General features: G+C 43.8%; 1 protein-coding gene across 1 annotated transcript in view; it reads left to right on the forward strand.

Annotated features, from left to right (window-relative positions):
* The first annotated feature begins 2,783 nt into the window (after positions 1–2,783).
* The window catches only part of LOC129859632 (secreted frizzled-related protein 5-like), a 48,983-nt gene continuing 32,048 nt past the window's right edge, over positions 2,784–19,718 (forward strand). Inside the window, exon 1 of the mRNA XM_055929669.1 lies at positions 2,784–3,924. Coding sequence (XP_055785644.1) covers positions 3,336–3,924 — 589 coding nt within the window. The 5' untranslated portion in view covers positions 2,784–3,335. The remainder of the gene's footprint in view (positions 3,925–19,718) is intronic.

Consider the following 19,718-nt stretch of genomic DNA (forward strand, 5'->3'; position numbering starts at 1 on the left):
CACCACCTTTAACAACTGTGTGTCTGAACATGGGGAACACTCTTTATCGAACTCACATGCAGGAGACAACACTTTTTTCACCAGTGAACACGAACTCAGTTGAAAAAAACAGTGTTTATGTGCCAAGGTTTCCCTAAAGCCCGGCCCACTCTGGGTACACTGGCTCCGGCGATCAGTGACGTATTCCAATTGGCAGTGCCACTTGGGGGTACTGTTGTCACAACGAGTCTCCCTCGGTTTAGGTTTAGGCGGTAAGATGGGTTCCGGGAACCGGTTGGCACCCAGCGCTGGACAGCACGACTCTGCTGCCAACAACTAATCGCCTATAGAGCCCATAATCTGTACATCATATGGACTAGTGAGCTACAGGCAGGAATCACAGTAATGTTTTTGTGGAGAGGCACACTGGTCACTCAGACCCTTGCCAAGGCCCCTTGTTCCGGGAGCTACCCCAGGGACTGAACATAGGCTAAACAAGAGAGCTACCTCAGAAACTCCACCGAGGGGATGCAGGAATAGCTAGTAATAACTAGCTTGCCTCAGTAAGTAAGCCAACCTGGTTAAAACACTATGCAGTGCTCATTTAGCTAGCCCGGTCTCAAAACTTCACATTGGACCGGATCAGGTGGGACCAGACCCTTCATCAATAAGTCTGGGAAGAGAGGCAAGCAGTGCTTGACCGAGGCTGACACAGGCAGCGGGGTGTACCCACCAAACCTGGCCGCCCTCTCTATTTGAGTAGCCTCCTGTAACCAGCGACAGAGCGCACAGGAGTCGGGTTGAGCGCAGGCAGACAAGGCAGACAAGACATTTGCTCCGACCACCCAATCCATCTCCGCTTCCAGCACCTCGGGCCCAGCCAATACTGGCATCCGGGAAGGGGAAGTCGTCATCGATAATTCCAAGCTTCCTCAAGAATGCTACACGTCTTTCCAGGACATTTGTACACAGTACGTGGCAATGCGCACATGGACTGGTTCGAGCAAGGGCCGCCGAAGCATGCTACAAGCCAAGACACACTACATATAGCATAGACTGTGAGTATCTTTCAGAGAAATGCTATAACCACATGACTGGCGGCATGATCTCGACCCCGAAACCGGCTCAGCCATCGTTGTCTCGGTTGTTTTCTTAGCATCTTACCTATTGCACCAGCAAATTGAAGAATAACTAATTGTTTGTGATTAGAAAACTTATGAGCAAGCACAATCTTCAACACACAATGTTGTGGGGGTGAGCACACTCTAGCACTAAGAGACAGTTTAGTTAGCACAACCTTCAACACACAATGTTGTGGGGGTGAGCACACTCTAGCACTAAGAGACAGTTTAGTTAGCACAACATAATTGATTGTTTAAGTAGCGGGAATTGTTCCTCTTCACACCAAGGTGAAGAGCAGAATAATTGAATGAATGAATCTGAGTCTTAGACTTATCACCTGTGGAAGGCGGGGCTTCCAGCGAGCCACGGAATTAATTCGCCTTTTCAGGTGTGATTGTAGATCCTTCAACTGAAGTCGCAAGAGTGCAACTCCCCATAGTATGTTATACCGAAGTTGACTGATTGAAAGGTAAGCTTCGCTGTGAACCCCTATTTATAATATTTTCACCAGCTTTAGCATGCAAAGAACATGCAATCACAAATCCACTAAAATGTGTCTGATTGAGGCCCCTTTGCTCCACATGAAGCTAAAGGGAATAAGTAAATCAATTGACAAATTCCCAATCTCTAGTCCTGCTTTATTGTGGTATTGATGTGAATGTCTGGACAGTGATGTTTTGGCAGCGGGGAGGTTTCAGCAAAGCTGCATGGTCACTGGGTTAAAGGCTGTGTGTGTGTTTGACCCCCCTAATTAGTGAACATAGCTCTAAAATCCATTGGTACTTCCTTTGTCCACCCAATATGATGACACAACAGAATTTGAAGAATCTGTAGAACACTGAGAAGAGAAATCACCTAATTGAGGGCATCCATATGAATCCAACACACCAGTCCACCCACTAAGTTAGAGTGCTTTGAATGAGATTGAATGAGAATTGGATTCATTTTGATGCTATTGCTGTGTGTTGTGTGTGTCAGTGTTACTGATGGAAAGAGACAGAAAGGCAGCGTGCCTCTATTCAACACCACCATAGACATTAGCATATCTCACAGAGCGTAACCAAACGATCTAGCCACCTGTAGCTGCTGTAGCCTGCCTGACTCTCAATATAGTGCACAAACATTTCACTGCCACCCCACTCTGTGCATGTGTGTGTGTGTGTGTGTGTGTGTGTGTGTGTGTGTGTGTGTGTGTGTGTGTGCGTGTGTGTGTGTGTGTGTGTGTGTGTGTGTGTGTGTGTGTGTGTGTGTGTGAGAGAGAGAGAGAGAGAGCAGGGAGAGTAGAACAGTCTCGACACATTGGGCTTTCCTCTCTCACTTCTTACTCTCCCTCTCCTATCTCTCCCGCTTTCTCTCGTTCTCCCTCTCGCTCTCCTTCTCTAACTCTCCTTCTTTATCTGTCTCTCTCTCTCTCCACAGCACACAGACACACACACACACTTGGACATTGGTAGTGCTACTCTCTCTCTCTCTCTCTCTCTCCTCAGCCTGCCTCTCTCTGCCTCAGGGAGTGTCTACCAGAGAGGGTGATGAGGGTGGAGAATCTCATCCCCCCTCAGGACCTCCCCCTGGTCTCTGATTGGTTGAGGTAGCACTGTGTGAGGCCTGTGATAGGCTGAGGCAGAGCTGTGTGGGGCCAGTGGGAGGGAGAGTTTTCTTGGAGTATGCTAGGGGACCTGACAGAATACAGGGAGAAACTATCCCACTAACTGATATACTGAGGCTGCTCCACACACACTGCTAGACACAGACAGAGAGAGAAGGATAGAGGTGGAGGCAGAGACAGCGGAAGAGACAGCTGTGGAGTGAGATAGAGAGAACTGCAGGAAGAGAGCAAGAAAGAGATAGAGAGATTTAGAATTTGACACAGAATTAGACAGAGGGAAAGGAGGCACACACAGCACTCACCCTCCACTGACCCCTCGTCTTACCCTCGACTCACCCTTATCTCCCCACTTACAACAACCTGAGGCAGAGACACACAGCTCTACCAGCGCAGAGATGAGATGACTGGACACACACTAACACACACATTTTCTCTCTGTTGAAAGAAGACCAGAATACACACTTTCTTTTTGTTTTCTGTCTCAGCTCCTGCTCTCGTTCTTGGACAGGAAAAAAAGGATTACAGTTTATTTCTTCAGCACAGTCTTTATTCTCCAAAATCCCCGAGTCACGTTGGACAATTTGGATACGTTCCTCTTTTCTTTCTCCCTCCAAGAGCTCGGAGCAACATGGCACAGGGACAACAGAACCACAGCGACAGCAGGCAGCAGCGGGCACAACTACTCACTAACCCCTTCTCCACCATGGCACTGTCCCTCTCCATGTCCTTCTTCCTCCTCATCCTCTTCCTCACCTCCCCTGCCTCGACCGCCGACGAATACGACTACTACAGCTGGCAATCAGACAACTTCCACAACGGTCGTTTCTACACGAAGCAGCCGCAGTGTGTGGACATCCCCGCCGATTTACGCCTCTGTCACAACGTGGGCTACAAGAAGATGCGCCTCCCCAACCTGCTGGACCACGAGACCATGCCGGAGGTCAAACAGCAGGCGGGTAGCTGGGTGCCGCTCCTCGCCAAGCGGTGCCACGCAGATACACAGGTGTTCCTGTGTTCCCTTTTCGCCCCGGTGTGTCTGGACAGGCCCATCTACCCGTGTCGCTCGCTGTGTGAGGCCGTGAGAGATAGCTGTGCCCCCGTTATGGAAACCTACGGGTTCCCTTGGCCAGAGATGTTGACCTGTGATAAGTTTCCTATTGATAATGATCTGTGTATCCCCATGCAGTTTGCTGGGAACCAGGCCACCCCAGCTCCAGGTAAGATCACACACACACTTATTCACAACCTTATTTTTTCTTGCATGTTTAGAGACTGTATACTAACTTGTGTAAAAGATAGCCCCTAAATTACATGGTACTTGTCCCTTCCCTATAGTAATAACTTGTTTAGTTGACTGTTTGTCAGGTTGAATGTTGTTTGTGCCTCCACACATCACACTGGCCCTAGATGGGAGAGAGCACAAGCCCTAATGCAGGTTAACTCTTACTCCTGCTTCAGAGCTTTGAACAGAAGATATTGTAGAACAAGATTTACGTTTCATTTTACGTAATGGAAGGAATAATCTTTGGATAGGAAAGAACAAACCACTGAAACAATGTTGATAGTTATAGATACAAATATACACCTTTTAAGTCAATGTAAGTGCTATAAGATATTCTGTAGCTAGGGAAGAAAGTATAGTAATGTTTCAGGTTAGACATCAGAATGTATTATAGTCCGTTAGGTCAGCTAATATGCAAGTCAGTGTTTCTTCTACTGTATGAGAAAGCTGGAAATAATAGATAGACCACAATGAAATGTCCATGTGTTCAATATAACTTCTACTATAAAATAGAGTGACATTAAAGAAAGACCAAGGGGACGTTTTCATGTCAAATATTGCAACGATTTATTGTTATTGCAATGGCAGAGATGAAAATAAAAGTTACTGTAGACAAGGGAAACATTTTCAGTTCATGTATCTGACTACAGTAGAACTGCTAGTGTGTGTAAAAAAATAAAATGAAGAACAAGTTGACAGTTTCAGACTGATCTCAGTGACAACAGCGTTTCAGATAAACCCTTATACCAGGCACAGTCTAGGGCTATTCCTGATTCTCTGAAAACACTTTCACAGATTCTGCATTCAGCTTTTAACTCCAGGAGTAGGTTTATTCTGGGTCAGGGAAACCGACCCTAAACTTAAATGTGCTTCCAAACAAATTCTCAGTTAAAACTAAAAAATAAGAAAATATCAAAATCAGATGCTGATTGAAACCATATTTGACTTTTAATATTTTAACTGATTTTAGCGAGCACATTTCTTGAACATTATTAGTGACTGGGCTGATCAGGGAGCTATTCTATAACAAAATCTTAAGAAAATCATAAGAAAAACTATGTAACATATCCGTAGAATTCATGGAAAGGGATGAAGTCTTCTTCACAATGATATAACATGAAATATAAAACGTTACATTTAGATGCAGAAAGTGATGAATAGATTATCATCATTCATAACGTTAATGTCAACATGGTCTCATTAGTCTATGTAAAAATAGTGATATTTAACCATTTGAGACATATTTTACTGACAGTGACATATTAGTTATATTTTTGCTAATGTAACAGAAAATGGCACACCTGCATTGCTTGCTGTTTGGGGTTTTAGGCTGGGTTTCTGTACAGCACTTCGAGATATTAGCTGATGTACGAAGGGCTATATAAAATAAATTTGATTGATTGATTGAACAGACAGTGAGTCTAGTGAGAAACTAGCCAGGAGTAGTTTAAGCACAGAGAGACAAGCAGCGTGGAGGGCTCTCCGGCTACGACTCGAGTGCAGGACAGAGAAATACACACTTTTCCCAAATCAACAACTATATGACCCCTGATGTGTGTGTTTGTGTGTGTGTGTGCATGGCAACTAGCGAGAGAAAAAAAGATAGATAGAGGAGAAAGAAGAGAGGAGAGAGAAAGACTGTGAGTGAGTGAGTGAGTGAGTGAGTGAGTGAGTGAGTGAGTGAGTGAGTGAGTGAGTGAATGAGTGAGTGAGTGAGTGAGTGAGTGAGTGAGTGAGAGAGTGAGAGAGTGAGAGAGTGAGAGCGTGAGAGCGTGAGAGCGTGAGAGAGTGAGAGGGTGAGAGAGTGAGAGGGTGAGATAGTGATAGAGTGAGATCGTGAGAGAGTGAGACCGTGAAAGAGTGAGAGAGTGAGAGAGTGAGAGAGTGAGAGAGTGAGAGAGAGAGAGAGAGAGAGAGAGAGAGTCAGTCAATGTGAGTCTAGAGTCTATAGAATGTGAAGGGGACACTCTCCTCTGTGTCTCTGTTGTCCAAGCCTACTCTGTCTTTTGTCTGGTCGGCCAGTTAGACAGCCAATTAACTAGCCAACTAATTACTGAGGGCGAATTAGTCTACAGAGAGAAAAGGAGAGAGGGAGGGAGGGAGGGGGGCAGTTAGAGAGAGGGGGTGAGGGAGAAGGGGGTGTAAGAGAGAGAATGAGGGAGAAAAGGAGAAAGAAAAAGAGGGAGGTGAGTGAGTGATGGAAAGAAGGAGAGAACGAGTGGGCTTTAGAGAGAGAATGAAAAGTCTGGGACAAGAGGAAGGAGAAAGAGGGGAAAGAGAGTTAAGTGAGAGAGGGGAGGTTGTGAGGGAAGTAAAGTGAAAGAACAAAGTAAAGAAAAGAGAGTGGTTCCCTTCCAGTTTCAATGAGGATGGGAAAGAGAACGTTTCATTCATTCATTCCTTCATTTATGTTTCATTTTTTACTTTGCTACTACCCAGGTTGGTCAATTTAGAACCAGGGCCCAGATTCACAAAACACTTGTTCCGCAAAAACTTAAGAAACACCTTAAGAAAAATAATAAGAAGTTCATAAGATAGTTCTTAAGTGCAATTCCTCAACAATATCTTAAGATTTGATGATTTTCTTACGAACTTCTCAAATATCTTTTTACAAATCTTCTTAAGATGGTTATTGCTAGGCAACCGTTTTAATTAGCTATCTAGCTAGCAATGGCAATCATGTTAGCATATTTCTTATTGAGATTACTGTTGTAAAACATGTTATTGGGTTTAAAATAGTCAATACTGACACTGTCAGCTGAAGTTTGTGAGTGAATTAAACATCTTTGCTTTCATGAGATTTGTTTATCACTGCCCTGAGTTTCAGACAAGGGTTTATCTATCTTGAAATTAAGAACATTTCCAATAACTTTATTTTCAAGAATCAAATTTCTTCTTTACTTTTTGCTTAAGGATAAACATAAGAACCTTTTTGAGGAATAGCAACATTGCTTATCTTTCTTCTTAAGTCTATAGTTAAGGAGAAAATGGCAGTTAAGAAGAAATGTCTTAAGAAGGTTTTGTGAATCTGGGCACAGGTTTTCATCTACAGTGCACCATCTCAGGCGTATGAATAGAATCGGTCTATGTAATACTAGAATCCTTCTGGTTCTATGCTTCAGACTGAACATTCTATTTAAAAGAGTACAAAGACAAGAAACTGGCTTAATAGAGTCAGACAAATTTGGCCGAGAAGGACAGGAGGACAATGTAAAGTGTGGATAGGAGAAGGATGAAAGAGACATATGGCCTACTTAATCTAGGAAAACGTGTCAGTTTTAATCAGACACTCTGAATGATAACACAAGTCTGCAAACCTTTCATGTTTCATCAGGAAATATGAAGTGTTCAGGGAAAACTCATTCAGCAAGTGTCTACGAACACACGCACGCACGCACGCACGCACGCACGCACGCACGCACGCACACACACACACACACACACACACACACACACACACACACACACACACACACTCAACATGTGTGCACATGTCTACGTTGATAGTATTGGAAGACAGATATTCATAGAAGCTGTTTCATTGAGCTCATGCAGAGGAGAGAAAGTGTGTCCCAAATAGCACCCTATTCCATATGTAGTGCACTGCTTTTGAAAAACAGTGCATGATATGGAGAATAGGGTGCCATTTCGGATGCAGATCATATTCCATTATGAAAATATATGTTGTGTTTTTATAGGACTAGAATCAACTATGTGACATATTCACTTTCCTGAGCCATAACTCACTCTTTTACATGGTCCTTGGAAAGTAGACGGCATGAATTGTACCTGAACTTTATCTTTTTATATGGAAAACCACATGTTTATCTATTCAAATTATAATATATAGGCTACTTCAGAGTGTACATTTCATTTCAATGACTGGTTCATGGTCAAATAGTTACAATAAAGTTGCAAAGTCCAAGCACACACTGTGATATTACAACATATGCTGCTTTGAAATACCCAAATGTTGGTACAAATAAAATAAATGCATTATTTAAATATTTACTCTCTTATGTTCGGATTACTGCATTTTTTAAAACACTGATCACAGGGTCAGTGTTATAAAAAAAAACGATTTCAAGAACAAAATACATTTTTGACTTTTTTCTGGAAACCTGGTTACAGCTTTTGATTGAATATGGCTCCCGGTGTGTGTCTCCATCTTGTTAGAGTGGAGCATTTGAGATTTACGCTTGGCAAACGTGCGTGTGTCTGTCTGTGTGTGTGTGTGTGTGTGTGTGTGTGTGTGTGTGTGTGTGTGTGTGTGTGTGTGTGTGTGTGTGTGTGTGTGTGTGTGTGTGTGTGTGTGTGTGTGTGTGTGTGTGTGTGTGTGTGTGTGTGTGTGTGTGTGTGTGTGTGTGTGTGTGTGTGTGTGTGTGCGTGCGTGCGTCTGTGTGTGTGAAACAGATTGAACCCTTATCAGTTCTAGCCTGGCGGGTTAGAGGCTGCTGACATGCTGTTAAGATCCAGAGCTTCTCTGATGTACCGGCTCCATGTCTCTTAGTCTGATACTATACCTAACCCTGCAACGTTTCAGACAGACCATAATAATCCTTCTAACACACAACTGCTACCAAACTCCTCTAAAGACGCAATCAACACTGAAAAATCATACAGTATAAACGCAACATGTAAAGTGTTGGTCCCATGTTTCATGAGCTGAAAAAAATATTCCAGAAATGTTCCATAAGCACAAAAAGCTTATTTCTCGCAAATATTGTGCACAAATTTGTTTACATCCCTGTTAGTGAGCATTTCTACTTTGACAAGTTAATCCATCCACCTGACAGGTGTGGCATGTCAAGAAGCTGATTAAACAGCATGATCATTACACACCTCATTACACACCTCGTGCTGAGGGCAATAAAAGGCCACTCAAAATGTGCAGTTTTGTCAAACAACACAAAGCCACATATGTCTCAAGTTTTGAGGGAATGTACATTTGGCATGCTGACTGCAGGAATGTCCACCAGAGCTGTTGCCAGAGAATTAAATGTGCCATTCTCTAACATAAGCCACCTCCAACATCGTTTTAGAGAATTTAGCATTATGTTCAATCGGCCTCACAACTGCAGACCACGTATTTGGCAAGTGTGGGCGCGTGGTTTGCCGATGTCAACATTGTGAACAGAGTGCCCCATGGTGGTTGGTGGGGTCAGGGTATTGGCAGGAATAAGCTACTGAAAACGGAAAAAATAGCATTTTATCGAGGGCCATTTGAATGCACAGAGATACCGTGCCGAGATCCTGAGGCCCAATGTCGTACCATTCATCCTCCTCCGTCACCTCATGTTTCTGCATGATAATGCACGGCCCCATGTCTCAAGGATCTGTACACAATTCCTGGAAGCTGAAAATGTCACAGTTCTTTCATGGCCTGCATGCTCACCAGACATGTCACCCATTGAGCATGTTTGGGATGCTCTGGATAGACATATTCGACAGTGTGTTCCAGTTCCTGCCAATATCTAGCAACTTCGCACAGCCATTGAAGAGGAGTAGGAAAACATTCCACATGCCACAATCAACAGCCTGATCAACTCTATGCGAAGGAGATGTGTTGTGCTACATGAGGCAAATGGTGGTCAGAACAGATACTGACTGGTTTTCTGATCCACGCCCCTACCTTTTTTTAAGGTATCTGTGACCAACAGCTGCATACAGTTTCTGTATTCCCAGTCATGTGAAATTCGTAGATTTGGGCCTAATGATTTTATTTCTGATTTCATTTATGAACTGTAAAACTCAGTAAAATCTTTGAAATGTTTTGCCCACTGGTGAAGACACATTTTTTCCACATGGTAGAGTACCAGCCTAGAGGTATCTCACATACACTGCTTGGTCTGGTCTAGCGATGTCGCGGATAGTATCTGGAGAACTGAGGGGGAACTTCAGAGTTTTAAAATATAAGCACATAAACAGGTGGCCTTAATGGAACAAATCAAAGCACATTATTTATTTTTTTAGGTTGTGATTATTTGTTAAACTTTTTTTTCATAGCCTCTGTGCCTCTACTCACAGCTCTAAAATCACTTCAAAGTGTAATGAATGGTTGGTCTTTAGAAACCTCTAGATCATTCTTCCCTGTATAGTCTTTCTGACTTTTTATCACTCAGAGGGATCTCTCCTGTCTGTCTGCAAGAACCAGATACTAGCTATTCTGCAATTACATGATATAGCACAGCTACACACACACACACACACGCACGCACGCACGCACGCACACACGCACACACGCACGCACGCACACACACACACACACACACATGCATGTTCATTCACACACACATGTGCACGTTCATTCACAGACGCGCACACACAAACACACACGTACACACACATACACAAGCGAAAAAGGAAGAGTGAGGAAAGACAGAGAGAGAGAGACAAAGAGAGAGAGGAAAGATAGATAGATAGAGGAAAGAGAGAGCGTGAGGGAGCAAGAGAAAGAGGGAAAGGGAGAAGAGAACACGGTTAGGGAGCTGGTGTAGAAACTAGCACAACAGAGTTAGATTCACTTTCCACCTCTTGTTTCAGAGAGAGAGAGTGCAAGAGAGATAGAGCGAGAGGAGCACTACCAATGTCCAACTGTGTGTCTGTGTGCTTGTGGTGTTTGTGTGCTATGTGTGTGCACATGTCCATGTACGTGTGTGTGTGTGTTTGGGCACTGGGTGTGCGATTACATGAAACTGACACCTAGAGATTGCAAGGCAACACAAACAAGCAGCGGTACCTGGCGGGACCATGGGTTTTGGGGTTGTTATAGGAGAGAGCGGAACAGGGAGGCTGGAGTGTATGAAATAACAAGCAGAAGAGGATTGGACTGACAGTGCAAGTGTGTATGTGTACTGTGTTGTAGGGTGTTATGTGTACTGTGTTGAGAAACATAAATGAACGTCTAACTCTGACATGAGGCTGTGAGAGATGGTAGGCTAGGACACTAGTTGTTATTATTTTCTTTTTTAACCCAATCCCAAACCTTAACCCTTTTACGTTAGCCAGTCGGGAACTAATGACTAAACGTATTATTATATATGTATTTTTAACCCCTTTTCGCCCCAATTTCGTAATTTCCAATTGTCCCATCACTGAAACTGCCCTATGTACTCGGGAGAGGCGTCCTCCGAAACACGATCCTGCCAAGCTGCACTGCTTCTTGACACAATGTGTTGGAGGAACCACCGTCCAGCTGGCGACCGAAGTCAGCTTCCAGGCACCTGGACCGCCACAAGGAGTCGCAAGAGTGCGATTGGATAAGGAAATCCCGGCCGGCCAAACCCTCACCTAACCCGGACGACACTGGGCCAATTGTACGCCGCCTTATGGGTCTCCTGATCACGGCTGGCTGTGACACAGCCTGTGATCAAACCAGCTTCTATAGTGACGCTTCAAGCACTGCGATGCTGTGCCTTAGACCGCTGTGCCACTCGAGAGGCCCAATGCCTAAACTTAACCATCAACTTTTTTCTGTTTTGACCCTAACCTGTTCCAACCCTTAACCCTTGTCTTAGCCAGTTGGAATTAATGCCTAAACTTAACCGTCAAGTTTTTCCTGTTTTAAACCTATCCCCAACCTTAACAGTTACCTTAACCAGTCAAAATTTGAGACAGTGACATCTTGTTGGTCACTGAGTGTGTGATGACTGGCCTGCTGTCTACTGTCAGATTGAATAACACTGATCCTAAACAGAGTGTGCAGTATCACACACACACACACAAACCCATGCATACACACACGCACCCGCACAAACACGCACAGACGTACACATATGAACACACATGCATACACACGCACACACACACACACATAGACACACACTCATAGACACACACTCATATTTGCACACACACTCACACACGCCCATGTATCAGAGGGGCTTTTATGAATAAACTATGCACAGGTCACAATCTCACGGCTCATTTGGGCCGTTTAACTTACGAGCAGAGACACTTCTGACATAAAACGCTGCTGTGGCGGGGATGAAATACACACACACATGAAATACAGCATGTGATTTATGTCAGTGAGGCTAACATCTGGTTAAATGCACCATGCTCACAGACAGAGAAGAGTTTAAACATCGCCCCGCAGGCCGACCCCTGGGACCACTAAAATACAGCACGCTTCTCGCATCTGTAGGAATCCTATACCCACATTGTGTATGTGTGTGTGTGAGTGTGTGTCCTCTACAGAACAGAAATAATATTCTCCAAAGGCATGGCCAGTGTTCCGTGTACAGAGCGTTGGATCAGATGTTCCCTTTTAACATCAGCCCAGCAGTATGACTAGTGGTCATTGTGCTATTGGTGACCTGACAGTGTTAGACTGGTCCCAGATCTTTCCTGCCAACTCCTATGGTCACTGGTCAGACAGCAACCTTAGGACCTATACAACACAAATAGATCTGGGAACTGGCTATGACAGTGCTGACTGTCTGTCAATGTTTAGAACATACACTGACCACTTTAACAAAATTATTAGCGGCTAGTGTATTTACATGACCCCTGCCCAGTTTGTACTACCATGTACAGATACTTATGCATGCAAACATGTACTCATAGAACTAAATAAAGAGAGAGAGGGAGGAGAGAGAACGTAAGAGGGAGTGAGAGAGCCCATTCATTATCAGGCCAGCCCATTCTACTCCAAAGGTTAAAAGTCAAAGGTTGGAGGTTATCACCTGGTCCTAACTAGCCGTCTGGCCTGATAATGACAGAAGTCAGAGTTCAACATGCCTCACTGCACTGGGTCGCATCGAGGTGAACTCCTTAGTCACACAGAAACCCTCAGTGTGTGTGTGTGTGTGTGTGTGTGTGTGTGTGTGTGTGTGTGTGTGTGTGTGTGTGTGTGTGTGTGTGTGTGTGTGTGTGTGTGTGTGTGTGTGTGTGTGTGTGTGTGTGTGTGTGTGTGTGTGTGTGTGTGTGTGTGCGTACCCTTGTCTTATTGTCAGCAACACACAATTAAAGTCCTGACCCCCTCTGTATAGCCGGCCTCACTGTGTTAATGCATGGGAACTCTCACGGTGGAAAGACAGTTTCTCTCTCTCTCTCTCTCTCTCTGTCTCTCTCTCTCTCTCTCTCTCTCTTTCTCTCTCTCTCTCTCGCTCTCTCTCTCTCTCTCTCTCGCACACGCACGCGCGCACACACACGCACACACACATACACACACACACACACAAACAGCCTCTCTCTCTTTCCGCCTTCTCTCTCTCCCTCTCTGCTCTGCCTGTTTTGAACGATTCACTTGGAGGCTGTTGCATCTTATTCATCCCATAGAGTAATAGATTGTGATTTCTCTGGGGTTGTGGTGTGTTGGCTGGCTTCCCAGTTGTCTCAGTGCCAGGGTTTGTGTCAGGAGAATGCATTCCTTCTATACAGCACAACCAACGCTCTGTCCTGTTTATTCATTAACAGGGGAAATCAATTAGACTGGGCTGGCTGCAGTCAGTGAATAGGTCCCAAATGGCACCCTGATCACTATATAGTGCACTACTTTTGACCAGGGTCCATACTATATTGTCTTGTGATGTAAGTGAATTGAAGAAGTTACTTTTAATTAGATATTCCCTTAGCAATCATGAATTTAAAGACATTTGATTTGTGATTTTTTCCCTTGTCCAAAGATACTCTGTTATTATGCATTTAAATTAACAACCAGGTAATATACAGTGCCATTGTGAAAGTATTTAGACCTCTTGACTTTTTCCACATTTTGTTAAATTACAGCCTTATTCTAAAATGAATTAAATAAATGTTTTCTCTCCTAAATCTACACACAATACCCTATAATGACAAAGCTAAACAGGTTTTTAGACACTTTTGCAATTTTTACATAAGTATTCAGACCCTTTGCTATGAGATACGAAATTGATCTCAGGTACATCCTGCTTCCATTGATCATCCTTGAGAGGTTTCTACAACTTGATTGGAGTCCACCTGTGGTACATTAAATTGAATGGACATGATTTGGAAAGGCACACACCTGTCTATATAAGGTCCCACAGTTGACAGTTCATGTCAGAGCAAAAACCAAGCCATGAGTTGGAAGAAATTGTCCGTAGAGCTCCCAGACAGGATTGTGTTGAGGCACAGATCTGGGTAAGAGTACCAAAAAATGTTTGCAGCATTGAAGGTCCCAAAGAACACAGGGGCCTCTATCATTCTTAAATGGAAGAAGTTTGGAACCACCAAGACTCTTCCTAGATCTGGCCACCCGGCCAAACTGAGCAATTTTGGGGAGAAGGGCCTTGGTCAGGGAGGTGACCAAGAACTCGAGCTCTAGAGTTCCTCTGTGGAGATGGGAGAACCTTCCAGAAGGAAAAACATCTTTGCAGCATTCCACCAATCAGGCCTTTATGGTAGAGTGGCCAGACGGAAGCCGCTCCTCAGTAAAAGGCACATGACAGCCTGTTTGGAGTTTGCCAAGAGGCACCTAAAGACTCTCAGACCATGAGAAACAAGATTCTCTGGTGTGACTCTTTGGCCTGATTGCCAAGCGTCACATCTAGAGGACACCTGGCACCATCCCCACGGTGGTGGAGGCATCATGCTGTGGGGAGTTTTTTTTGTGGCATGGTCTGGGAGACAAGTCAAGATCAAGGGAAAAAATGAACAGAGCGAAGTACAGAGAGATCCTTGATGAAAACCTGCTCCAGAGTGCTCAGGACCTCAGACTGGGGTGAAGGTTCACCTTCCAACAGGATAACAAACCTAACCACACAGTCAAGACAAGGCAGGAGTGGGACGAGTCTCTGAATGTCCTTGACTGCCCCAGCCCCAGATCCCGGACTTGAACCCGATCAAAAATCTCAGAAGAGACCTGAAATTAGCTGTGCAACAACGCTCCCGATCTAACCTGACAGCGCTTGAGAGGATCTGCAGAGAAGAATAGGAGCAACTCCCCAAATACAGGTGTGCCAAGCTTGTAGAATCATACCCAAGAAGACTCTATGCTGTAATCACTGCCAAAGGTGCTTCAAAAAAGTACTGCGTTAAGGATCTGAATACATACAGTATGTAAATGTCATATTTCTTTTATTTGTTTTTTTATTTATTAGCAAAAACATTTAAAAACCTGCTTTTAGATTGTCATTGTGGGGTGTTGTGTGTAGATTGATGAGGGAAAAAAACAATTTAATTCGTTTTAGAATAAGACTGTAACATAATCAAATGTGGAAAAAACAGAAAAATTAAGTTACTGTATGTCAGCATATCTGCTTCTAAGTCCCTTGTCTAAATTCAACATTTCCAAATGCTTCGGTATTATAGTGAGGGAGGCTAGTGGGATGTTGTATGGGGAGAGAATCATAACAAAGAAGTATTTACTACAACTGTAAGCAAAGACCCAGCTTTGTTTGAAAAGTACAGTCAACAGATTTTCCCAATGACGTGCTATACCTGATCATAGCAAGCTTACTCACACTAACCCACAGGTATAAACACTGAGTGTACTAAACATTAGGAACACCTTTTTCCATGGCAAAGTTTGACCAGGTGAATCCAAATGAAAGCTATGATCCCTTATTGATGTCACCTGTTAAATCCACTTCAATCAGTGTAGATCAGGTATCCCCAAACTGGGGTAAGCGCGATGCAACCCCCAGGGGTATGCACAATGCCGTCGGAGGTACCCAAAATAAAAATGTGATTCAAATAAACAAAAAAATGTTTGGTTTGGTTTTTTGGGGGGTGTTTCTTCACATTTTCAAACAGTACATTTATATTTTCCAACGGGTTATACATTTGGGTGAGGTTTTTTTCTCACCTGAGTAGGCTCGTTTTACTGCCAAAAATAAAATTAAACCATCTAGTAAAATAACAACACAATGTCAAATACAGATAGCCTAGTCAAATAATTAACATCCAATCACAGTAACCGTTACTCTCTCATGGGAATTCCACTAATGGAACGTATGTAGCCAAACATAGCTGTTGCTCATGTTGGTATCTGTGCTGATGGCGCTAAAGCCATGCCTGGGAGACATAGGGTAGTGGTAACATGCGTGCAAGCAGTTGCTCCCGACGCCACTTGGGTACACTGCAGCATCCACTGAGAGGCTCTTGCTGCCAAGGGAATGCCTGACAGCTTGAAAGACGATTTGGACACCACAGTGAAACTGGTTAACTTTATTATAGCAAGGCCCCTGAAGTCTCATGTATTTTCTGCACTATGCAATGATATGGGCACCGACCATGTAACGCTTTTACAAATTACAGAAGTGCGATGGTTATCAAGGGGCAAAGTATTGACACATTTTTTTTAATTGAGAGAGGAGCTTAAAGTTTTCTTTACTGACCATAATTTTCACTTGTCAGACTGCTTGCATGATGACGAGTTTCTCACACGACTAGCCTATCTGGGTGATGTTTTTTCTCGCCTGAATGATCTGAATCTAGATTTACAGGGACTCTCCGTAACTTTATTCAATGTGCGGGACAAAATTGAGGCTGTGATTAAGAAGTTGGAGCTCTTCTCTGTCTGCATTAACAAGGACAACACACAGGTCTTTCCATCATTGTATGATTTTTGTGTGGAAATGAACTCAAGCTAACAGACAATTTCACATGTGATATAGTCGAAGCACCTGAGTGAGTTGGGTGCACAAATACACAGGTACTTTCCCAAAACGGATGACACTTTCATGCCCTGCCTCCAGTCCACTTATCGATATCTGAACAAGAGAGCCTCATCGAAATTGCAACAAGCAGTTCTGTGAAAATTTAATTTAATCAGAAGCCACTGCCAGATTTCAAGATTGGGTGCACTCAGAGTATCCTGCCTTGGCAAATTGCGCTGATAAGACACTGATGCCCTTTGCAACCACGTACCTATGTGAGAGTGGATTCTCGGCCCTCACTAGCATGAAAACTAAATACAGGCACAGACTGTGTGGAAAATGATTTAAGACTGAGTCACTCTCCAATACAATCCAACATTGCAGAGTTATGTGCATCCTTTCATGCCTACCCTTCTCATTAACCTGTGGTGAGTTATTCACCATTTTCAATTAACAAATAAGGTTTTATATTTAAGATGGTTAGATAAAGAGCAAAATTATTGATTATTATTGTATTATTATTTGTGCTCTGGTCCAACAAGAACTCTTTGTGACTTCTGACGAGCTGGGTTGTGACAGAAACTCACACTCATTCTTATATTTAATAAATGTATCGTACAGTGTGTGTGTGGCAGGCTTACAATGATTACAAAAACAACATTTGAGATTGCGCTGACCCTGGTGCTAGAGGGGGTATGCAGCTGGAGGTTGAATGTTGAAGGGGTACGGGACTATAAAAAGTTTGGGAACCACTGGTGTAGATGAATCAGAGAAGACAGGTTAAAGAACGATTTTTAAGCTTTGAGACAATTGAGACATGGATTCTGTGTGTGCCATGGGCAAGACAAAATATTTAAGTGCCTTTGAACGGGGTGTGGTAGTAGGTGCCAGGCGTACCGGTTTGAGTGTGTCAAGAACTGCAACGCTGCTGGGTTTTTCATGCTCAACCGTTTCCTGTGTGCATCAAGAATTGTCCAACACCCAAAGGAAATCCAGCCAACTTCACACAACTGTGGGAAGTATTGGAGTCAACATGGGCCAGCATCCCTGTGGCATGCTTTCGACACCTTATAAAGTCTATGTCTGACGAATTGAGGGTGTTCTGAGGGCAAAAGTGGGTGCAACTCAATATTAGGTAGGTGTTCCTAATGTTTTGTACACTCAGTGTGTATTACAGTGGTAAACATACAATTATCGGCAACCACATCCTTACCCCCGCTGTCTCCCCTCTTGCCCTCTTTCTCTCTTCCCTAAACGTTTGGGTGTGGATCAATTAACTTATTTCGGTCTCTATAGGAAATGGCATAAGACAACTGCATAGACATTCTTAATAAACCCATGTGATTTAACACACCCATGTGCACACACACACACACACACACACACACACACACACACACACACACACACACACACACACACACACACACAGACACACACACACACACACACACACACACACACACACACACACACACACACACACACACACACACACACACACACACACACACACACACACACACACACACACACACACACACACACACACACACAGGGGTATCAGAGTTAGTGAAATTGAGACGAGAGGCCTAATTTTAGTAATTTGCTTTGCTTTTCCCTTGATTTTCCACTGTAGCCTATCAGACTACACATGTGTGTTTCATGTTTGGACATACTGTATGACTGGTTCTCTGCTTCTACACACAAAATCACTGTTCATTAAACTTAGCTGTTACTGTTGCCATTTACCTTTCACACACAGACACACACACACACACACACACGCACACAAACATGAACACAGACACAGATGCACGCACGCACACACACAATCTAACCCCCCACCCCCAACACACACACACAGTAATGAGAAAACACACACACGAACACACATGCCACGCCTCAACACCAAAATATACAACTTCTCAAATTAAAACATTTTCTCCAGAGTAATTGCAGTGAAAACATCACTCAAGATCCTGCGCTATATATTCCTTCTTCAGCAAATAACTTCTGACAGGCTGCTTCTAAACAAGAGCTTCAGTCTAGACTTGGGCATAAAACAGCACAGGCTGATCTATATATGGTGCATTCAGAAAGTATTTAGAACCCTTGACTTTTTCCACATTTTATTACGTTACACCTTATTCTAAAATGTATTAAATTGTTTTATTTCCCTCATCAATCTACACACAATAATACCATATAATGACAAAGCAAAAACAGGTTACATAAGTATTCAGACTCAGAACTTTGTTGAAGCACCTTTGGCAGCGATTACAGCCTTGAGTCATCTTGGGTTGTACTCTACAAGCATGGCACACCTGTATTTGGGAGTTTCACCCATTCTTCTCTGCAGATCCTCTCAAGCTCTTTCAGGTTAGATGGGGAGACATATACACCTATTTTCAGCTCTCTCCAGAGGTTCGATCGGGTTCAAGTCCGGGCTCTGGCTGGGCCACTCAAGGACATCCGAAGCCACTTCTTCGTTGTCTTGGCTGTGTGCTTAGGATCGTTGTCCTGTTGAAAGGTGAACCTTCACCCCAGTCTGAGGTCCTGAGCACCTTGGTGCAGGTTTTCATCAAGGAGCTCTCTGTACTTTGCTCTGTTCATCTTTCCCTCGATCCAGACTAGTCTCCCATTTGCTGCCGCTGAAAAACATCCCCACAGCATGATGCTGTCACCACCATGCTTCACATGGTGATGGTGATGGTGCCAGGTTTCCTCCAGACGTGACGCTTGGCATTCAGGCCAAAGAGTTCAATCTTGATTTCATCAGACCTTTAGGTGCCTTTTGCCAAACTCCAATCGGGCTGTTATGTACCTTTTACTGAGGAGTAGCTTCCGTCTGGCCAATCAACCATAAAGGCCTGATTTGTGGCATGCTGCAGAGATAGTTGTCCTTCTGGAAGGTTCTCCCATCTTCACAGAGGAACTCTGGAACTCTGTCAGAGTGACCATCGGGTTCTTGGTCACTTCCCTGACCAAGGCCCTTCTCTCCCGGTTGCTCAGTTTGGCCAGGTGGCCAGCTCTAGGAAGAGTCTTGGTGTTTCCAAACATCTTCCATTTAAGAATGATGGAAACAACTGTGTTCTTGGAGACCTTCAATGCTTCAGAAAGGTTTTTGTACAATTCCCCAGATCTGTGCCTCGACACAATCCTG

The sequence above is a fragment of the Salvelinus fontinalis genome, chromosome 1 (assembly GCF_029448725.1).
Source record: "Salvelinus fontinalis isolate EN_2023a chromosome 1, ASM2944872v1, whole genome shotgun sequence".
Lineage (NCBI taxonomy): Eukaryota > Metazoa > Chordata > Actinopteri > Salmoniformes > Salmonidae > Salvelinus > Salvelinus fontinalis.